Below are 21,101 nucleotides of genomic sequence, written 5' to 3' on the forward strand. Positions count from 1 at the left end.
GCAAATCAGGGTCTTCAAGGTTTGCCTGCCAGTGGGGCTTTTTTCTCTTCTCAATTCATCTAAAATTTCTGACTAAGGCAGATTAGCATGATGGTTCTGACTTTTGCTCTTCTAAATAATCTCATGTTTAGTAGCGAGAAATGTGCTGAACTAAAATCATAAAAATCTAAAGGTTCAAGTCTTGAGTTGTCATTTGCTGGCCTTTAGGGTGATAGCTGGGGGAGAGTTAGGTTATTTCTCATTATTTTTTTAAAGTTATGAATGACTAATCATTGGATTTTGTTCAAGAAATTAACAAAAAATAGAAACATATTCGTGAATTATTACATTACATCACCCCCCTCCAAAATCAAAAAGGACTGTACTCTAGGACTTGTCAGCATTTCTAAAGTATACCTTCATTTTTGAATAATTCTTCTCAGTGCTTACATTTTCCCTAAGATTCATAAGGGTACAGTAATGAACCAGAGAGGAGAAAATATATTCAAATTAATCCTTAAAAAGTGTTTTGCAATTTGAAAAGGTTATAGTACACAAAAGTGGAGTTAATTGGTGATTCCTATTGCTTTTATAAATCTACCATAATCCATGCAATTTTTATTAGACTTTATATTCATACAATGTGTGTAGCTTTTTGAGGAGAGAACCTTTATCTCAACCTCTTTTATTCTTTATGTTTCTGTAAATGTTGAAATGGTGACAAAACTAACCTAACTGGCTTACAGCACACATAAAATGAAATACTATGTATAAGAAAAGAGGCTGTGGGCCAGATCTTTGCATAGGAATTTAAGTATCAAGCGTGGGCACTATGATCTGGTTCTGATTTGTTTTTATGCAGGAGCTCCTGTTCCCGCTTCCTTCTCAGACTGTTTCTCACCAGCATTTAGAGCCGTCGAGGGCGGGGATTTCAAGAGTCACCCAGAGTTTCTTGCTTCTTGTGGTGAAGGTATACAACAGAAGGAAAAAAAAAACCCCATATATTTGGAGAACAGAAAGCCAAGTATCCTTTAGTATCTCAGCTTTCCAGTTTAGTGTTTAATACTATTCGGATCACCAGACCTAATTGCGTGTAAGTATGTATGCATACAATGTCTATAGCTGCACTTTTGTGATTTAGGAAATATTATGATGCTTAATCAATTCTGAAGCAGTATGATTATAAAAAAACATTGTCTACATGACATTTCTCAAAGGAATATTGATTCCCATCACTAAAGGTAACCAATTTGTCTGGCATTACAAAAAACAAACAAACAAAAAAACCAAAAAGCTAGGGAAAAATTTCATAAAACTTTCATTTGAAGAAACGATTTTTCCAAGCAGTCCAATACAGCAGCATTTTCATATAGCTATAGTTTATTTCCTTCTTGAACACTTTGGTCATAACGTGGGTGACATTGGTCTGTAGTCTGATAAATCAGTATCATAGCTAGTATAGTGATCAGAATTACGGAAAACTAGTTCCCATGCTCTATTAGACTCTGGCTAAAGAAAACCAAAGTACATTGAAGACATCAGAGCATATGAATCTCTAAAATACATGACCCTAACAACCGTAAGATATAAGAGAGAAATGTGAGATATAAGATGGAAAAAGTAAATGAGCAGATATATAAATATAGAGATATATTAGCTAGAATCGTAAGAAATTAACATCTTTTGTGGGTCAAAGATGGTCAACTACTTTCTATTTTTTGTTAATTTAAAAAGGTCCAACCACAAAACAAAATCCTAACATGTAAACAATGTTTGGTATAGGTCTTTCTTCCCTGTACCTGCATTGTTTTACCTCCTCTTTTACTAAATCAGAAGAGAAAATGAAGCAAAAACAAACAAATCAACAAATGTGATGGGAAAATTGCAAAAATAAAAAAAAGATATAACAGATACAGAGAGAGAAAAATATTAGAAATTGAAAAGGAGGAACATGTAGATAAATAAGGAAAAACTAAAGAGAAGTTGAAGAAAAACTAAAAAGTGAAGCAATGCCCCAAATCTAAAAAGTAAACACAATGGTTGAAAAAATACTGATATTTCACATAGCAACACCAAATGTAGACATAGCCTGCTTTATATCATCAGCTACTCTCAGAATCAGTGTTACTGATAATTTCGTTACTAGAATTAAAAACAGAAAATGTCTATAATTTGATTATGTACATTTAAATCCTCTCATCTTTTCATGCAGTGATGTTCTGCTATATGTGAAGAATAAAAGATAAATGAAGAAAAAGGTTCATATCTATTGCAGATTCACTAGTAATATCTCCTGTGATTAAATATTTCCAATAAAAGCAGTTTTTGCTTTTCACTAACTCTCCTAAGCAATAAAAAGTGTGTCTATTTTAGAACTAATATGCTAAGTTTAAAGGAATCAGATGCCAGAAAATGGGAAAGGAAAACACAGACAGTTGAGTAGGGAGGAACACCAGACAGAGAATATAAATAAAATTTATATGTATAGAAATAGTTAAAAAAAAGACATTAATACAATGGAAAGTGTGTGGTTTTTTAATTTGAAAAAAAAGACCACAGACCCAATTCTATAAAGTAGTTAAACATTTTGTACAATGTATTTAGAGGTACACAGCCTTCATGTCCTTTCTATAAGAAAGATATCTTTTCTTGTTAAATGCAAAGAATTTGAAAAATTATATTTCTATTACTTGATCAAGTAATTTTTGTAGACCTTGAATTTCCACAGGTAGCATCAAGAAGCTATGGGCCTGATAAAATAATACATCCAGAAGAAGCCTGTAGTCAGTTTTTATCTTAATACACTACTGTGCTTATTTGACTTTAATGGTAATAAGATTAAAAATAATAGTAGTTTTCAGAGTATGACAATTATTTGAAAAAAATAAAAATATTAACATAATTATCTTAGATTCACAGGTTTCTTGTTACTCCATTAGGATTTTCATCCACTGGTTTAAGTAAAATTGTAAATGGCATTCTAGTGTGTAACATTGTAAAAATGAACGGACATAACCAAATATTTGCAAATGTATCTTAAGAAGTCATTTAAGTAGCAGTGCATCTTCTACCAACTGTGTTAACTGGTAGCCAGAGGTTGTCACTTACTAGAATTAGTGCTGTCATCCTTCGTTCCATCGAGAGCTCCATCAGGGTGCATTTGCAAGTAGTAGCCTTGCCTGCAGTATAACCTGGTCACTATACCCTTGAGCTGGGGATCTGAAAGACAAACATAGTTATCATAAGCCTCACAATGCATCATAATAAAGTTTCTTTTCTCTTTCTTTTTCAAAAGTAAGAGGACATTTTACAGAAGTAGCACATTTCATGTTATTTCCTCCAGATTCCTTTGTGTTTTATCAAACCTGGAGTATAGTAATCAGAGAAGGTAAAGAAAATGCTGTAGTAAGCTGCAGAAGCAGGCCATTTTACGAAAGTAATGTGCGTGTATTTAAATTATTAGTTAAAACTATTAAGCTATTAGTACATTAGTTTAAACAATAAACTAATTAGTGAAAGCTCAGATTATCATTCAGGATGGCAGTACAAGAATTTTGCAAACTTATGACTAAGAAATTTTATCAAAGGCTTTTTAATGGAGTTTTCCTTTTAGTTAACAAGTAACCCAAAATGTGAAAAAAGCCTGTATTTTTTTTAAAAAATTCATACTAACATTTGACAAACATTCTTAGAAAAAGCCCTGATTTGAAGAATGTCCCCTTGATGTCTAAAGAGTCATCTTAACGTGCACAAAAGAAGCATCTGTGATGCTTAGACGTGATCTGCAGGAAAATGGAAAACTCTACTTCTGAACTCAGGTGAAGCATAATAAACCTACCCAGTGAGGTCAGCTCTGAGGCAATAATCTGGACAAATTGGATAAACTAAACAAATAAAACTCAATTTATATAACTAACAATGATGCCAAATTACACAATATAGAATCAGATTCTTGGTCAACAGGCATTGAGGTAGAGGGCAGTGGAAGTTCATTAAAACTCAAAGGAAAACCGTGTGGTAATAGGCTTCTCATCTGATGATTCATTGAAAATGCAACCACTCTAGTAACCCATTGCTTCACAAAAAGCCAGTTGTAGCTCTGAAAATAAATATTTGCAAGTGGTTTCTCAAAGGCCATCCCTATCTCAGAGCAAGATTGGATGGGGGACATCATAATCCTCACCATGGCAACTGATGTCTCTCCACAATAGCTAAATGGGACATGCAAATGCTATCCTGCTGTCAAAACAGTAGGATGTTACTGAATGATGAAACCCAGCACCTTGGAATCAATAGAAAAACTGTGGACTTGCAAACAGGTGAATACAAAAAATACACTTGCAAAAAAAGAAAGCTGTTCAAAAACAGATTATCCTTGGGCTTTTGATTAGTCCTCCAGAAATTAAAAAGAATGCCAGTATGTGTTTCTATGCACAGATTGTATAACTAATAATTTAAAATGACTCCATTGTACATAGATTTGCTTCATAGATGTTATGATATTGGAAAAAATCTTCTGGAAAATAATACACAAATAGCACAGCATCACAATACCAGTTTAACTAAACACATTAGAATTTTGATGCTTTTAAAAGACTAGAATCTTGAAAAAAATACATAAGTGATTGCTGGGATTGTGTTAGACATGTCACATATTCTGTATTATATAACTTCCCAAATCACATAATTCTAAGATGTGAATTAGGGGGAAAAATTACCATTGTGCCTTAGCCAGCCCATCACCCAGTATAACTTGACTGGGCTATTAACCCTCTAAGTACTGAAGACTTCTTTTCTTAGTTTTGCTGTATTTTATGTATGCTCTTCATGAAAAATAAGTAGCATTGAAAAGAAGAGAACAAAAGGATTTTTTTGTAACTGATGGAGAATTTTCTTGATTGTCATGAAAACAGATAATTTTAAAGATTGACAATTTTCTGTAAAACCTTTTTGTTCTAACATGACTTATTTTTAAATAATCCTATCTTTTAGCTACTACATCTTCGGGAGTTGAATTAACTCAATCAAGCTAGGCAGTAAGAAGACACCACACCTAGTCCCGAGCTCCCTCCCACAAAGAGGGCTCTTTTGGACTGTGCCTCACTTCTGATAAGAGAGCACAAAGAACACATGAAATTATGTTTTTGAGCTCTCCTTTAATTTAAAGGAAATAAAACCAAATGGATGTTGATTTATCTAGTTTCACAATATTTTGTATTTGTATTTTTTAGAAATCATAAAAATACAGATTGTGTTTATCTTTGGTGCCAACCACTGTTCTAAGCACATTTCATGATTAACTCATTGGATCCTCACCATGACCTTACTTAAAAGGAAGCCCAGTTTGAAGATGAGAAAATCAAGACACAGAACAATTAAGTAATTTGATGAAGAACATATAACTACTAAGTACAAAGCTGGAGTTTGAATATGAGTACTCAGCTCTGGATCCTTCCCACTCCACTGCTACACTATGCAGCCTCTATAAATTGAACAATTGAGCTAAAACACTTTAAAAACTTTTTAAAAAATGCAAACCAACCTGTTTTAAAAGATTGGTTTTACAAAAACTCGTATTTCAGCATTAACCACAGCTGTGTCTAAACCCAAATCCTGCGCACTCAGGACAGAATCTGTGATATAAAGCAATAACACAAAGATGAGAAAGAATGAAAGTTTCTGAAAACCTCTTCTGTGATCCACCCGCTTTGCCATTTTCCACCTTCACAATAAATCCCTACCCATGAAACCCATACCAACACAGCAAAGTCAGTAAGTTCCATTTAAAAGGCTAAACAGATGTTAATATTTTGCTTTTTAATTCATGGCTGTAATTCCACATTCATTTGTGCAATTATATGGTTAATGTCTGCTTCTTCAACTGGACTGTGAGTTTCGTGAAGAAAGTTCAAATGTGGGATATTGTTCACCGTTACATTGCCAGGCTCTAGCTAAGCAGGGAGCTGTGCATTATTAAATATTTGTTTAATGAATACTGAGAAGGGGGTAGTAAAATATCCAGTAATTTTATATATTATTGGTAAGAGTGGAAAATGGAACAACAACATGAAAAGCCAAGATGGCGATTACAATAAAGCCTTAAAAGTGCCCATAACCCAGGACACGTAATTGTACTTTCCAGACCTCTAACTTAAAAATAAATCCTAAGCATTATAAAACTTGTGTAATAACATGAGTGCATACAAAATGAGCATGGCTAGGTAAAAAATACTACCCACAGGGAAAAAAATCACAAGAGAAAATACACCAAAATGTTAAATACTGTATAACTGTATTTTGATGGTAATTGGAATATTTACTTTTCAACATTTTATTATTTGCAAAATTTTGTAATGCTAATTTCATAATGAAAATGCAGAGATTTTAATAAATTTATTAATGCCCTTGACAATGAATGAGTAAAAATAACATTTGATACTTGCAAACAATATTGCACAGCTATATGCAAATAATTTGAAATGTGTATTACTGCTGTATACTAATGGTCACCCTAACTTTTCAAGGATTGCATATATTAGTTTATTTTTGTGCAAAGTCACATGCCCACAAAATCTTTGCTATGCTCCTTTATTACTTATAAAGCCAGCCATTGATTTATAGCTTAAGGTCGCTCTTCCAAATAATTAAAGTATAGCAAAACAAAACCTTTACTCCAAGGCCAAAAGTATACAACCAAATAATCATAGCAAAGAAAAAGAAAGAAAGAAAAAGAAATATCAGTTATGTGCCATCTGGCAAAGTTATAACTAAGTTCCCAGATCTCCTGCGCACATGAAGATTTGAAGCTCTATTTTCTCACTCTACAGTAAATCTCAACTTCACTCTAATACGTGCTGGACAACCCACTTATATGTGCTATTTCATGACGCTGTGAGAAAAAAGTTGCCACATGGGACCGAGAAGATTTCACACGACTGCCAGAGTGGGCAGGACCCGGCCCTGGCCCCAGCAGCTGCAATAGCGGCACAGGGCTCTGAACAGTGGCATCCAAGAAGAGCACAAGGACTGCGTTGCAGTGGATCGAGACCCAATATTAGCACTTCCTGTTTATTTATTATCCCCCCAAATGAGAAAGAAGTTAAGCTTTGTTAATTATTTAACACACAAATTGAATTCAGTTGGTTACGTCGCGTGTCACATCAGATCTTTAAAGTACACGAGACAGGTGGGGGCCTCCTCTAATTCTGAGGGACTGGCACAGTGACCCTGGCTCTCAGTCATTTGTCCCACATGAGTTCTTTGCAATGCGTTGAAGTTTATTTGTTCCTAGTTAGGTAGACGTACGTTCTATTATCTAATTTAACTGAAGTGAGGATAGTTTAGGGGGAAAAAATTCCCCACAGAGGTAATAGGGATAGAAGGAAATACTAACAATCAAGCAAAAACAAAGACCAAGAAAGTAGCAGAAATGACTTATTTTCTCCTACATGGATCACGTGATAAAAAAATTACAGAAACAAGTAACAAAAACACATACTGACTTATTCAGATCTAACGTGAAGTCAACGAAAAGAGTTTGAAAATGAAAAAAATCTGATATATATACTATAAGAACAATAAAACCACACCCTAAATGAATATGATGCCTTGTGATATAAAACAATGAAAATATTACATGTGTGAAACAAACAAGCAAACATATTGAGGCACATACTCATTTTTTTCATTAAATTGTTGGGATAAGAAGGCTTGCATGATTTTTTTTAGTAAATGATAGATATAAGCTCTATAGGAGCAAAGATTTTTGTTTTCAATACTGATATATCCCAAACTCCTACAACTCACGTTCCCAAGTAATAATTGAAATACTAATAAATATCTGAAGTTCTACACCTATATTTTAGCCAGCTACGTAAAAAATGAAAAATAACTTTTCAGCTCATAAAATTGTTAGAGTTCTTCAATCTCTTACAAATCACTTATGTATTCAGAATATCTACTCTGCTTAAGAAAACATGAAAACTTAGTCTCTCTTCTTTGTCTGTCTTAATTCCCTTTTTCTTCAGTTTTGTCTTTTATTTTCTATTTACTGTGCCTGATCAGTTTATTAAAAAGGTTTTGAGGTTACTTCTTGCATGAAAACCTGTACCAACTATGCTCTCTGATATTAATTAAAATAGAAATAATAAAAGTTAATGTGCATTCATACCTAGAAAAAAAAAAGGTGTTTCATAATACATTACCCTCAACACTCAGAACTGAAAGAAATGCAAATGAGTTCAACTGACTTCAGATAAAGGAGAAAAAATATCCAACATTTTAAATTAAAACAATCACACTTTCAGAAGTAGCTTCAATTAAATCAATCACTGTCAGGAGTTGTTTTCATGTAATGTGTAGACTGACAAATGAGAAATCATGATAACCAGTCAAATGACGTATAGATTTTTGAATCGTATTTAAACTGAAAAATGTACAATATGACATGTTTTTATATAGCAAATACATTAATGTATCTACATCAAGATACTATGTTTATGTACACATAAATCTCAGTACTAATTGGTTATCAGTGTAGGTTCTTAAATGTTACTCTTCTATTAGCTATGGAAAATCACACATTTTTTACAGGGTAAAACAACTTTTGGAATATATATTTTTGTGAAAAAAATGTGGCAGATCTAATTAGATTTTGGCACTCCTAGCAGCAGAAAATAGTATTGTGAATAATTTTCCCAAAGCTATAAATTATCATATAATCCAGCCATAAAAATAAACTGTGTCCAGGAACTCTTCCAAAGGGCTGAGAAAAAAGGGGTAGGATAGGGACACTAAGAAAAACCATAAATAAAACTCAAGGCATGTGAAATTTGGCTATCTCTTTCTGCTTGTCCCTTAAGGTGACACTCAATGTCCTCCATGAATGCTTCCTCTAGAGCCCCACCCTTCTGGGAACCTTGTCCATTTCAGTGACTGCCCAAGCCCCCATCCCTACCCAATGCCTCTTATGTCTTAAAGTTTACCTGCTGCTTCCACAGCCTAGCATAGCCTCCTAAACTTCTCTGCCTATCCGAATCCTACGTCTGTAGGCACTAGGGTTAGAACCTTGCATAAAAATCAGCTCTTGTCCTCAAAGAGCTTGTTGTCTAATAAAAGAAGAAGAGAACCTGTAATGTGTCAATTAGCCATGTGGTAATTAGTGGGTTTAATGTCTCTACCCTGCAAATAATTATAAATCCCTTGATAATTTGTATCATGTATTACTCAAATAGCCTATTACTATGTTTTGCACAGAGGAGATGCTTGACAAATATTTATTAAACTGAATTCACTTTCTATACATGGCTTTCAAGGTAAAATGCATTTTTGTGTGTTTTGTTTGAGAGTTGGAGGAGAAGAACATGCTTGAGGTAAAGACAAATAAATGTGTGTTTTGAAGTGGAAATACCAATACTTTCTAAACTCTTTTTTTCCCCCAAAACTATCATGGCCAAAAAATTCTCTCTAGGAGGTATATTAAGAGAATAACTGTGTGTAAAGTGCCTTCTTGGGGAAAATGTTTGTGATCATTAAAGAGAAGGTAGACAGTAAGAATCCTGCTTAATATTTGACCCTTAGTTCCAAGCAGCAGATCTAACGGTGGTATCTCGGGATTCCTAGCACAGGGTTAAACCTCACCAGCTCTTCATATATCCTGTGTCTACAAGCTCGAAAAGGAAGGAAATCTTTGGAGTTTGGTTAGAAAAATACCCTTTTCCAATACTATTTTCTAATGAGATCTTCTAATGGAAGATCCTCACAGATTAGAGACATATTAGAGCACCTATCACCTCAAGGTAATCCAGAATCGGACGATAAAATGGCCAAAATATCAGATCTATCGTTCCACCTTATTTATCTGTCACTTGCAAAGATGAATAATTGTATAATAAAGCATTATGTGCTTCAGCCCACTAATTTACTCACTCTACATTTTAATTACATATTTTAAAAGTTAAATCATAAATATTAATTATGTAATTGCAAAGGATGGGAATATACAAAGTTCCTGTGTATATTTAAGAAAGAAAAATATGTGTCTTTAGTGACAACATTTGGGGTCCAAATCAATCCATTACCATTATCACTTCTAGAGAAAGCCTTCCTGATTATATCCTGTGCCAGGGAGTCCTCATTTGGGAGTGATTTCATTTGCTACTTGCCAGGACACATGAGTGTATGCAAAGAAGTGGCGAGCTCTGTCTCGTTCATTGCGCTGATGATTTGCTCAGTGTGGCACGACAGCATTTACAGATGTGAGCACATTGCTCATCTTCAGATTCCTTGTTAATATGTCAGTGACACCAAATACTGAAAGACACTTAAGATTACTTAGAGGAAATTCTATGTATTCTTCGTATATTAGCATGAATATTCGGAAAAGCTATGCTGCCAGATAACTGAGAGAATAAATATTTCCTAGATTGCTAAGCATATAGCTAGGCACTTTACTTAAATTTTAAAATGCTATTGTCATGGGAAGAGTTGAATCTGAGACACTTCGATTTAATTGCTATCAAAACACTATTTTTTTTTTTTTTTAAGATGACCGGTGAGGGGATCTTAACCCTTGACTTGGTGTTGTCAGCACCACACTCACCCAGTGAGCGAACCGGCCATCTGTATATGGGATCCGAACGCGGGGCCTTGGTGTTATCAGCACCACACTCTCCCGAGTGAGCCATGGGCCGGCCCAAAACACTATTTTTTTTTAACTCCAGGTATAAATTTTGATATTTGTGCCCCTAATACCATTTTCTGATAAGAATCTCAAAGTAGTGTACACATTTTTTAGCAATATTTTTGCAATCAGTACATATTAGTAAGTACTTCTCATACCATGCTTACTCAGCCAGTCTCTAAATATTTTAATGACAACCTTCTTTCGACTTTTTTCATTACAGGATTTTGTATTAAGATTTTATTATTAAAGCACTGTGGCAATAACTGCTGGAGACCTCCTTTGCAATGACTGATCCTGAAAGGAAACTGTGCCATTGTGAAATCCCTATAAGTTCTATGTTTAAATCATGATACCTTGTTAACAATACACACACATACATGTGTGCAAGTGCATGTGTAAAAATCCAGATAGGAAAGAATAGCGGAAAAGTTTTATTTTGTGACTAAAATCACATCCTTTAACTTTAATAGACAATACTTTAACTCCATGCTGCTCAACACAGAAGACATTTTATACTTACTGTAATACAAAATATAATTGTGTATTATAAATATTAGTCATGTCTCTATGTTCTTCATAAAGTTTGAGGCTAATCGAATGTAACCAAATGGCTTAAGAAACAAAAGCCTAAGAGTATTATTAACTTTTGCTAATATTTTATAGTCAAATAACATGATAAACAAATTTCATTGCTGAAGGTATAACAAGAAAAGAATGTAAATGTTATATAAGCCATAAGCCAGAATCTAGAGAGCTTAGTAATTATGCAGACTTTCTGTAAAAGCCTAAGTGACTTCTACTTTCAACCATGATGGGGAAATAGAGACCAGAGTTACCCTCTTACATGCAACAGCAAAAACCTGACAAATAGAATGTTCCAAGACACGGGACATTGGGAATGAAGGACAGTGGCCCCTGACAGATGGGGAAGCAGATGATGTGAATCCTCCCCTTGCCCAAGTCTAAAGCCTGGAGAGTGATTCCAGGGCTTGGTGGAGGGAGGGGACATCCAGCAGGACCCCGGTGGACTCTCTAAATTGAGGAGTTGGAGTTGAGAATCCAGGGAGACCAAGGTAGATGGTTTACAGAGTACTGAAGAGAAGAGATCTTCCAACATCTGCAGAGGGTCTCCTCAAGTATTTGGCTGAGTATTGACCAGCAATTGTATGTGAGGAAACTACACAGGCTGGGAAAAGATCTACTTGAGAGGATTAGAGGTAACAGTGCCTCAGACACACACAGAACTGGAAATAGTGCCTGTTCCCAGTAGTAAGACTGGAAAAATTCATAATTCATTGGGCACCGAGCAGACAAATAAGGGTCTTACCTCAGTAATGGGGATAGGTTAGCCTTAATTGAACACAAGTTCTGTCTCACCAAACAAATTTTGAAAGGAATATCTAAAAGGAACATACTGCATCCCAGAACAAGCTAAAAAATATTTAGAGAAATACAAAAATATTCAGCACTCAAAAAGGCGAAATTCAAAAGATTTGGAATCCAGTAAAAAATTACCAGGCATGCAAAGAAGCAGGGAGATATGACCCATAACAAGGAGAAAAAATTAATAAATCAAAACCGACCTAGAACTGACCTGAATGTTAGAATATTAGAGAAGGACATTCAAATAGTCATTATAACTGTATTCCACATATTCAAATGTTAAGTACAGACTTAAAAGATACAAAGAAGACCCAAAATGAATTTCTATGGATGAAAGCTACAACTTGTGAAATGAAAAAATACATGGGATGATTGGATGAGATTAATGGCAGATTAGGAATTGTAGAAAAAGAGTGGAGAACTTGAAGACATAGCAATAGAAAGTATTCCAAATAAAACCCAGAGAGAAAGAGAATTTTAAAAAAAATTAACAGAGCCTCAGTGAGTTGTGGGATAACTTCAAGCAACTGGATATGTGTTTAATTGGAGTCTCCAGAGGACAGAATCAAAAGGACAAGAAAGAAAAACAATATTTGGAGAAATAATGACTGGAAAATTTTCAAATTGATGAAAACTATAAAACCAAAATTAAAAAAGCATGACCATATCCAGTGTTGGCAAGGTTGCGGATAAACTAGAACTCTCGTATACTGATGATGGGAAGGTAAGAACCTCCAGTCTCTTTGGAAAACTGTTGGCAGATTCCTAAAAAGTTCAACATAGACCTACCACATTATCTGGCCATTTTGCTCCTAGGTGTTTACCCAATAGAAGAAAAAGCATATGTCCATATTAAATTATGTCCATGAATGTTCATAGCAGCTGTATTTGTAGTAGCCAAAAGCTGGAAACAACTCAATTGTCCATTTAACAAGTGAGTGGATAAAGAAACTGTGGTATATCCATACATTGAAATACTACTCAGCAAAAAAAAAAAAAAAGAATGAACTTAGATGCAACAAAATAGATGAATTAAAAAATAATTATGCTGAATAAAATCACACCTACTGTATGGTTCCATTTATACAATAGTCTATAAAATGTAAACTAATATATAATAACAAAAACAAGATCTGTGACTGGAGATTGGTGAGGGGATAAAGTGGTTCAAGAAAACTTTTGGGGTGATGGACATATTCATAATCTTGAGTATAGTGATGGTTTCATGGAGGTATATGCATATGTATGCTCATATATCAGAACTTGTGAAATTGTACATTTTAAAGGATAGGAAACAATATACCATGACAATAATAATCAAACTATATTAATAAAGGAAAAAATAGATTTCAGAGCAAATAATATTATGGTGGATAAAGGGGTATCATTTTGTACTGATAAAGGAGTCAATTAGCCAAGAGTGCATACAATCCTAGATTTTTATGCATCTACTGGCAGAGCTTCAAATACATTAAGCAAAACTGATAGAACTTTGAAGAGAAATAGAAAGATGTAAGACTATAGTCATAAATTTCAACTCTATTCTCAAAAAAGTTATACAATGAATAGACTGGAAGTCAGTAAGGATATAGAAAAACAGGTCTAAGGCTTGGAGTAATATATGTTAGATTTAATACCTAAATTTAACATACTTATTGCAGGTAAGCTAAGTCACTACAAAGTATGATTCACTTTTCCTTTCAGAAACTAGAAATGAGATTCCCTAAATTTCAGGAATCTGAAAAACAACTGCTATTTGACTCATTCACAGAATTTTCACAGCCAGCCAGACTTATGGTAGACCATATTAATTTGCTCTCCAGCTGTCATTGCATTATCTGAAACATAGAATTAGCATGACAAAAAGCATGATGTTAAAGAATTAAGGGCATCTGTTGGAATTAAAGTGCATTATTATGTAATAAAAGTCAATATCAAAAGTCTTTCAGTGAAAGCTATATTGCAATCAGCTATCGAAGTGACCACGAAAACAAGAATTACAGCAGATGTGCAGTTTTATTAGTTTTCTTAAGAGAAAGAGTAGAGCAGTAAATTAGAAACTTTGCATGAAAAGAAAAAGCATTTTCAATTTTTTTGCACACATTTGTTTTCAGGCCAGGAAGCATTTCTCTAAATGTATTAAGTCAAGAAAATCAGCAAGACAGTGGGTGAATTTAAGAAAATAACTGCACATGACAAGGTCTGATCTATACATTCTCCAGAGTTCAGGCTCATATGTTTAAGGAGCATTTCAGAGCAGGTAAATTACTCACTCTGCTTGTTAATAACCAGAACTATTCAGAAACTTCTGCCTCATGGGGAGTTAGTTGGAAATGGTACTGATAAATATTTTAAGGCCACTTCCATGTAAGGAAGGTGTAGACATCTGATTTCTGCTTCCTTCTAAGTTTCTCTCCCAGACAGTTGTCTTCCAGCTGGTTCTGGGAGGAAATAGGAGTGATTGAATCTTTTTTACTGACTAGTGCCCTTCCCTACAGAACCACCTGAGCAGCAAGTGAGAAGCAGGAAGGAGAAGGCATTCAGAGATGCATACTCATCAAAGTAGACTGACACTTTTAACCAGAGAGGAAAACCACATAAGCTAGAGATTATAAAAAGAAAGCAGAAAATAAAAACAAAACCTAAACTTCTGGAAATTAGTGTGAAAGTTCCTTGAAAGATAATGCAGAATTTAGTCTTGAATTTAGAGTTAGTTGTGATCAGGTATGTGTATATTGAAAACTCAAAGTTTCTGCATGCTTTATTACAAGAAAGTGGTGTCTTTCCACCATCTTTATTTATTAAGGCTTAAAATGAATGGCAGTTCATAATAATTTCCCTAACAAATCCTTAAGAGCACATCGATAACTAAAATTCTATAATAAACTGCTCGAAAAGAGCATGTTACAAAGGAAAATAAGAAAAGAAATCCTTCCCAGGTTCTGTTTAAGTGTGTTTTCAAAAGCTCAGATATTTAACTTGCATTAAAATTATGAAATTAGCAGGCATTCACCAAGCAGCTACTTTGTCTCAGGCTCTTTGCTATAAGTTGAGAGGAATTTATAGCCAAAGCAGATTGCTGTCAATTGTGCCAACATCAGCAAGCCAGCAGTATGATGTGGGTCCTAAAGCAGCGAGCCTGCATGAATAGAATGGTAATATCTGAAATGAATTCTCACAACAGTGAGAATAATAGCAGCCATTTCCTGAGCATCTACTTTGGGCCAGGACCTACTGTAAATGCCTTATTTATAGTAACTAACTCAATCCTCATAGCAACTTTTTGAGGTAGGTAGCATTATTATCCTCACTTTAGAGATGAGGAAACTGAGGCACAGAGCTGCCATGTGACTTGCCCAAGAAAACACAATGAGGAAATGAGGGAGCTGGTATTGAAGCTCCTACATCTGGGCTTCCAGGCTGGACTCCCAGGCTGTCACTGATCTGGGGGAGGCGGCCAGTGTTCTCAGAGCACACGGGATGCACAAGGACTAGTGGAAGCTCGCAGTGAGAAGGCACTGACAGACGAGAGGAGGGATTGATTCAGTGGGCCTTGGAAAAACTGTACTAGAGACTGCTTAATCTGAAGGCGGTGAAATGTCATTTTCAAATATTGGTGGGCTGTCACAAATACAGGAAGTGGAACTATTTAGTTTTGTGTTGAAAGACAGAATTAAGACAAATAAGTCAAGTCCCACCAGGACTGAACACAAGTAAGGGCAGCCAGCAATTGCTGTCTCTTTGTTTACTGGTATATTCCAGGTGTCTGGAGCAGAACCTTTCATGTAGTAGGCGCTCAGTGAAGACGTGATTAATATACGAGTAAATGAATCAGTAAAGACGGAGAAATTCCCAACACTCTCAGCTGTCTGTGAAAGAACCAACTCTCCTGCCATGATGGGTTCCCTGGCACTGAAAGTGTCCAGGAAGAGAGTGGGTGGTGGTCTGCTAAAGGGATGGGGGAGAGAACTGATGCCTTGCCTGCTCTAATTTCAGGCTCGCTTTGAAAAAAATCATTTATCTGAAGACGCAACAAAAATATCGTAAACTAGCAGATTTTACTTTAAAAAGTGGAAGTCCGTTACCCTTTGAAAAGGAACGGTTTAGGTCCCTGCCTCCCTTCCCTGTCTCCACTCCTACCGTGCGCACACACGAACGCATGTGCACACGCACGCAGAGACGTACGCACACACGCACACGTATGCACGCGCACTGTGAAGTCCCGCAAGCTCTGCCACTTTGCACTCCCTGGATGTTGGATCCAGAGTAATTAGCAAGGGAGGAAGGTGGACGGAAGTGAGGAAGTGGGGAAGAGAAAAGGGAACGGTTTCTTACCAGGCTGTTAGAGGAAAACAGACACAGCTTGCTTGTTGGAGCCAAAGTTTAAAAATGTGCAAATCTACAGTATGTGAAGGTCTTGATACTTTATGAAGCAAAGCGGAGTGTGAAATGTGGGGCTATGGACAAGCCAGGCCCATTCTAAAGGGAGTTACATCTACTCGAATTCAGGAGAAATGTTGCATTAGATTTTTATTGATCTATTTATTTATTTCGTATTCTAATTTTCTGTATGTGTATGATTTTAAAATTAGCAATTTTCTTTAAAATTTAAATTTTATTTAAATTTACTTAGCTCTGTTTCACAAACTCAGGTACATAGCCATAGCGTGCTCATTAGACAGGCGACCTCGCTGTTGGGACGTTTTTTCCGAGTGCAAGGTGGGAGGCAGGACGGGAAATGGAGACATGATTTAGAAATAACTCCTCCTCCTGCCTTCCTCACCTCTTGCGAATGCACATTTAAGCCCTCCTCCTTGGTTTCCTTTGCTTAAATTTAATTTATGGGTTGTAGCTTTGGCATCAGATCCATACTTTTAATTTCTAAAAAAAAGAAAAAAAAATGCTGGAAAAGGCACTACTCGGGTAAGGGTATTTGGCACACCTGGGCACACTTCTTTAGAAATGGCATAGGAAACCACTTAATTTCTTATCCCTGGGGGGTTCTATATTCGTACTTTCATCTTCTTGCTCAATTCAGTGCATGAAGTTCTCCTTTACCCAGGAGGCTTTCTCATCTCTAACTGATCTGCTGTTTCAGAGGCACAGGCCTGGTGACAAAAATCATGAGGCCCTGGAAAGCCAAAGACTAGGGAAGCCTGGAGCTGCGAAAAAGGGCAAGATCTGAAAGGCCTGTAGTCAGACCTCAATAAACCTGGTGAAAATGATGAAGAACGGCAAGAGAAAAATGGAAAGCAAACTATAAAACACTACACTCAGAAACACTCTTAACTATGAGTATGTCCTTACCTGGTTTTTTTTCTTCTTTTCTTTTATAATATAGTTTTGCCAGGGATAGGAATTCTAATATTTTTACCAGTTTTAAAATCCTAGTTCAATCCTTCAGCACATGTGTATGAAAACCTGTTAAAAACTCTGCATTTAATTTCAGCACTATGCAAAAAATAGTGTTAAGATCCAAATCTACTGCAAAGGTTAAGGTATTTTCTTCTTTAGGAACCTTACACCTTTATGTGGACATTAAGTTGGATTAGACAGGAAACAGTTCTACAATAGAAAAATACTTAAATATTAATTTATATAAAGTCACTAGCCAAAGAAGATGGTCATCTTTTATATGAACTATAAAATGCCTGCTATTGAAAGAAAACATAAGAACTGGTCATTTTAATGCAGGTGGTTAATGGATGGCTTCAGAGAGAAAGGGCACCCAGGAAACTCAAGCTAAGGATTGTTTGCACATTAATCACTGGAGAGGTAATAAACACGTTCTATTTGTTTTTTTCTTAATTAAGAAGTGACCTGCCATAGTCACATTTTAGAGAACACTATTATTAACTGCTGATAGCAGCAAACTATTATTCTTCATGCAATAAATTCTTGGTTAAATTTTTAACGTGAAAAATGTACGTGACTGTTCCTCAATTTCCAAATCCAAAATTCGAAGCTTCTCTGTAGAAAATATTAGCATTTTGTGAGTGCGTGTGTATACATAAACACAAATATATATGTATATATGTGACTTTAGATGATGTACAATGATTCCTACTGACATTTCCACAGGGGATTGATTTAAATAATTTTCTAATCATGCTTATTCTGTTGCTTTATGATGGGAAGATATGTAACAAGATCATTAATAGAAAATGACAAAGCTTTAAATGCCTGTTGACATTTTTCTGAAATGTGCTCATGTAGTTAAACAAACTAGCATCTCCCTGATCAACTCAAAAGCAGACAACTTTAAAAAGCCACTTCTTTTCAAGATTATAATGAAATACTATTCAGCCATAAAGAATAATGAAATTCTGCCATTCAAAGCAACATGGATGAGCTTGGAGAAAAATTATGTTAAGTGAAATAAGGCAGGCACAGAAAGAGAAATATCACATGTCCTCACTCATAAGAGAGAGCTAAGAAATAAAGAGAGAAAGTAATAAAGATGGGGGAGAGGGAGAGAAAGAAAGAAAAAAAGAGAGGAAGGAAGGAATGAAGGAAGGAAGGAAGGAAGGAAGGAAGGAAGGAAGGAAGGAAAGAAAAGAAAAAAGAAAAGAAAAGAAAAAAGAAAAAGACTACAATAAAGCATCGAACTTTCAGAAGGAGAGAACAGACTTACAGTTACTAGAGGTGGGAAAGAGGAACAGGGAGGGGGTTAGGGAATAATCAGGTAAGGGACACATGAATAATTATGACTTGTAATGATGAACATGCTAATAATATGATTTCATCATCACATACTGTACACAAATATTGATAATCAACTCCGTGCTCCATAAATATGTCTAACCAAAAATAAATTTTTTAGGAGGAAAAAATTACTTTCTGATGGGTCACAACTACGTACTTCTTAAAAGACATATTTCTACTTAGTTATGTGGAATGCTGGGCAAGCCTCTAAGGGAGTGCTATGGGCTGGATTGTGTTGCACTAAGACTGATAAGTTGAAGTCCTGACTCTCAGTACCTCAGAATGTGACTGTATTTGGAGGCGGGGACTTTAAAGTGATAATTAATATAAAATCCTTATTTTGCATTTAGTCTTACAGATTCCAGCATTACCAAAATTTCTTAGGTCAACCCTTTCTCTCCTACCACCTTCGATGAGATTGTTTCATGTTTGTTGTAGTCCATTTCTCTTGTTGTAATCTACATTCCTCTCTGGGATTCTCAAATTCCTAAATATTCATTCAATTGAATACATTAAGGTTCACTCTTCGTGCTATACAATTCTATGGATTTTGACAAATGTATGTATATTATGTCTACCATTATAGCATAATACGGCATAGTTTCACCACAGTAAAAAATGCCCTGTGCTTCACCTATTAACTCTCTCTACCTCCCCTGACTCCTGGCAACCATTGATCTTATTACTATCTCTATTGTTTAGGCTTTTCCTCAATGTCATATAATTGGAATCATGCAGTATATAGTTTTTCCAGGTTAGCTGCTTTCACTCAGAAATACACATTTAAGGTGTGCCCGTGACTTTTCATTGCTTGAAAGCTTATTTTTATCACTGAATAATATTCCATTGTATGCATGTATTACAGTTCGTTCATACATTCATCTATTGGGGAATATCTTCATTGCTTCCAATTTTTTTTCATTTGCAGTGCTGTTATACATGTGACAAAGACTCTGTCCTCTATGAAAGTTTAAACACGTCCCTCTGAGCCCTCTTCTCAACTAGGCCTTAACCTTGGACCATAAAAACTGCAGACTCTCCTCACTAATTATATTATACACCCCCCACCTCCACTAAGAGACTTGAACAAAATACCAGCATAGTTTCTAACAGCTCAAGGCCATATCCTTAGGTAGTGACTCTGGCCCCTTTCAGTTTTTGTCTAGGAAAGATCAAGGCTGTCAGGAGAATTTATTGTTTGTTCCAACCAACACTGGAAGACAGGGCCCCTGCCTCCCAGTCTCTGGGGGAGGGCAGAGGCCTAACTTTGATAAGTGCAAGTTAACAAACCCAGATAACCCAGTCACATTGACCAGCTGCCCTTCCTGCTTTTTATAAATTTCTCCTTCCCTGACTCTGCCAGAGTCCCACTCTTTTCCCTCCCTATTCTCTCACTTTCACTTTAAAATGTCCAGTCACCTCTGCACAAATTGAAGTTGAGTTCAGCTCACACTGAACTGTCTTCCCTATTTATTTTTACTGAATAAATGTCTTTGCTGCTTAAAAAAAAAAATGAGTTCATATGGGTGGGCCCTAATACAATGTAACTGGTGTCTTTATAAGAAAAGGAGATTAGAACACAGACAGAGAGGAAAGCCTGTGTGAGGACACAGGGAGAAGACGGCCATCTGCAAGCCAAAGAGGGAGGCCTCAGAAGAAACCAACACTGCAGATATGTTAATCTCAAAGTTTTAGATTCCACAATTGTGAGAAAACACATTTCTGTTATTTCAGCCACCCAGTCTCTGGTATTCTGTAATGGCAGCCCTAGCAGACTGATACAGAGATTACCAATTATAAAAAAAAAATGAAGCTTAACTACCATGTTCACTAATTTAGAGAGAAACCTGGCTTCATTTAAGAGTACTGTGTAGCTAAAGTTGAGAAAAATTAGTGCTGTAAGTTCACCTTCCTGGAGAGCTGTTGTCTTTTCGCATTGCTAACACATTTGAAGAAATGAATTTGAGCTCAACTATCTGTTTCAACATAAGTACTGTAATTTTCTAGATTTTAAAGTTTAAAGGAATTATAGTACTATCTTTATGTCCCTGATTTTATTCATGAGATATAAAAATAAGTGGAAAAACACAACTAAACATGTTTATAAATCACACATGAAGAAATCCATCTATCTCTAAATTGGGAAATCAATTGCAAATCGTTGATTAAAAGCAGAATGTCAAGTTGATATTTCATCAGATTTTTAAAAAATGAAAAGGAGCTTTATTATATGCTTCTTTGGCCTATAAACCTTTAATGCACGTTACCTATTTCCGTCTCTAGCCTAGCCCATGAAATATATGAAGCAAATTGGATCTAAGAAAACTCGCCTACTGTAGCCCAGTTAGTG

At 35.5% G+C, this 21,101-nt stretch overlaps 1 protein-coding gene across 2 annotated transcripts in view; it reads right to left on the minus strand.

Annotated features, from left to right (window-relative positions):
* Positions 1-21,101, minus strand: part of FGF14 (fibroblast growth factor 14) — a 655,504-nt gene that overhangs the window by 163,788 nt on the left and 470,615 nt on the right. For both annotated transcript variants that reach the window (XM_008581838.1, XM_008581911.1), the window contains exon 2: positions 3,088-3,198. In XM_008581838.1, the coding sequence (XP_008580060.1) occupies positions 3,088-3,198 (111 nt within the window). The remainder of the gene's footprint in view (positions 1-3,087; positions 3,199-21,101) is intronic.

Source organism: Galeopterus variegatus, unplaced genomic scaffold (assembly GCF_000696425.1).
Source record: "Galeopterus variegatus unplaced genomic scaffold, G_variegatus-3.0.2 Scaffold8, whole genome shotgun sequence".
Lineage (NCBI taxonomy): Eukaryota > Metazoa > Chordata > Mammalia > Dermoptera > Cynocephalidae > Galeopterus > Galeopterus variegatus.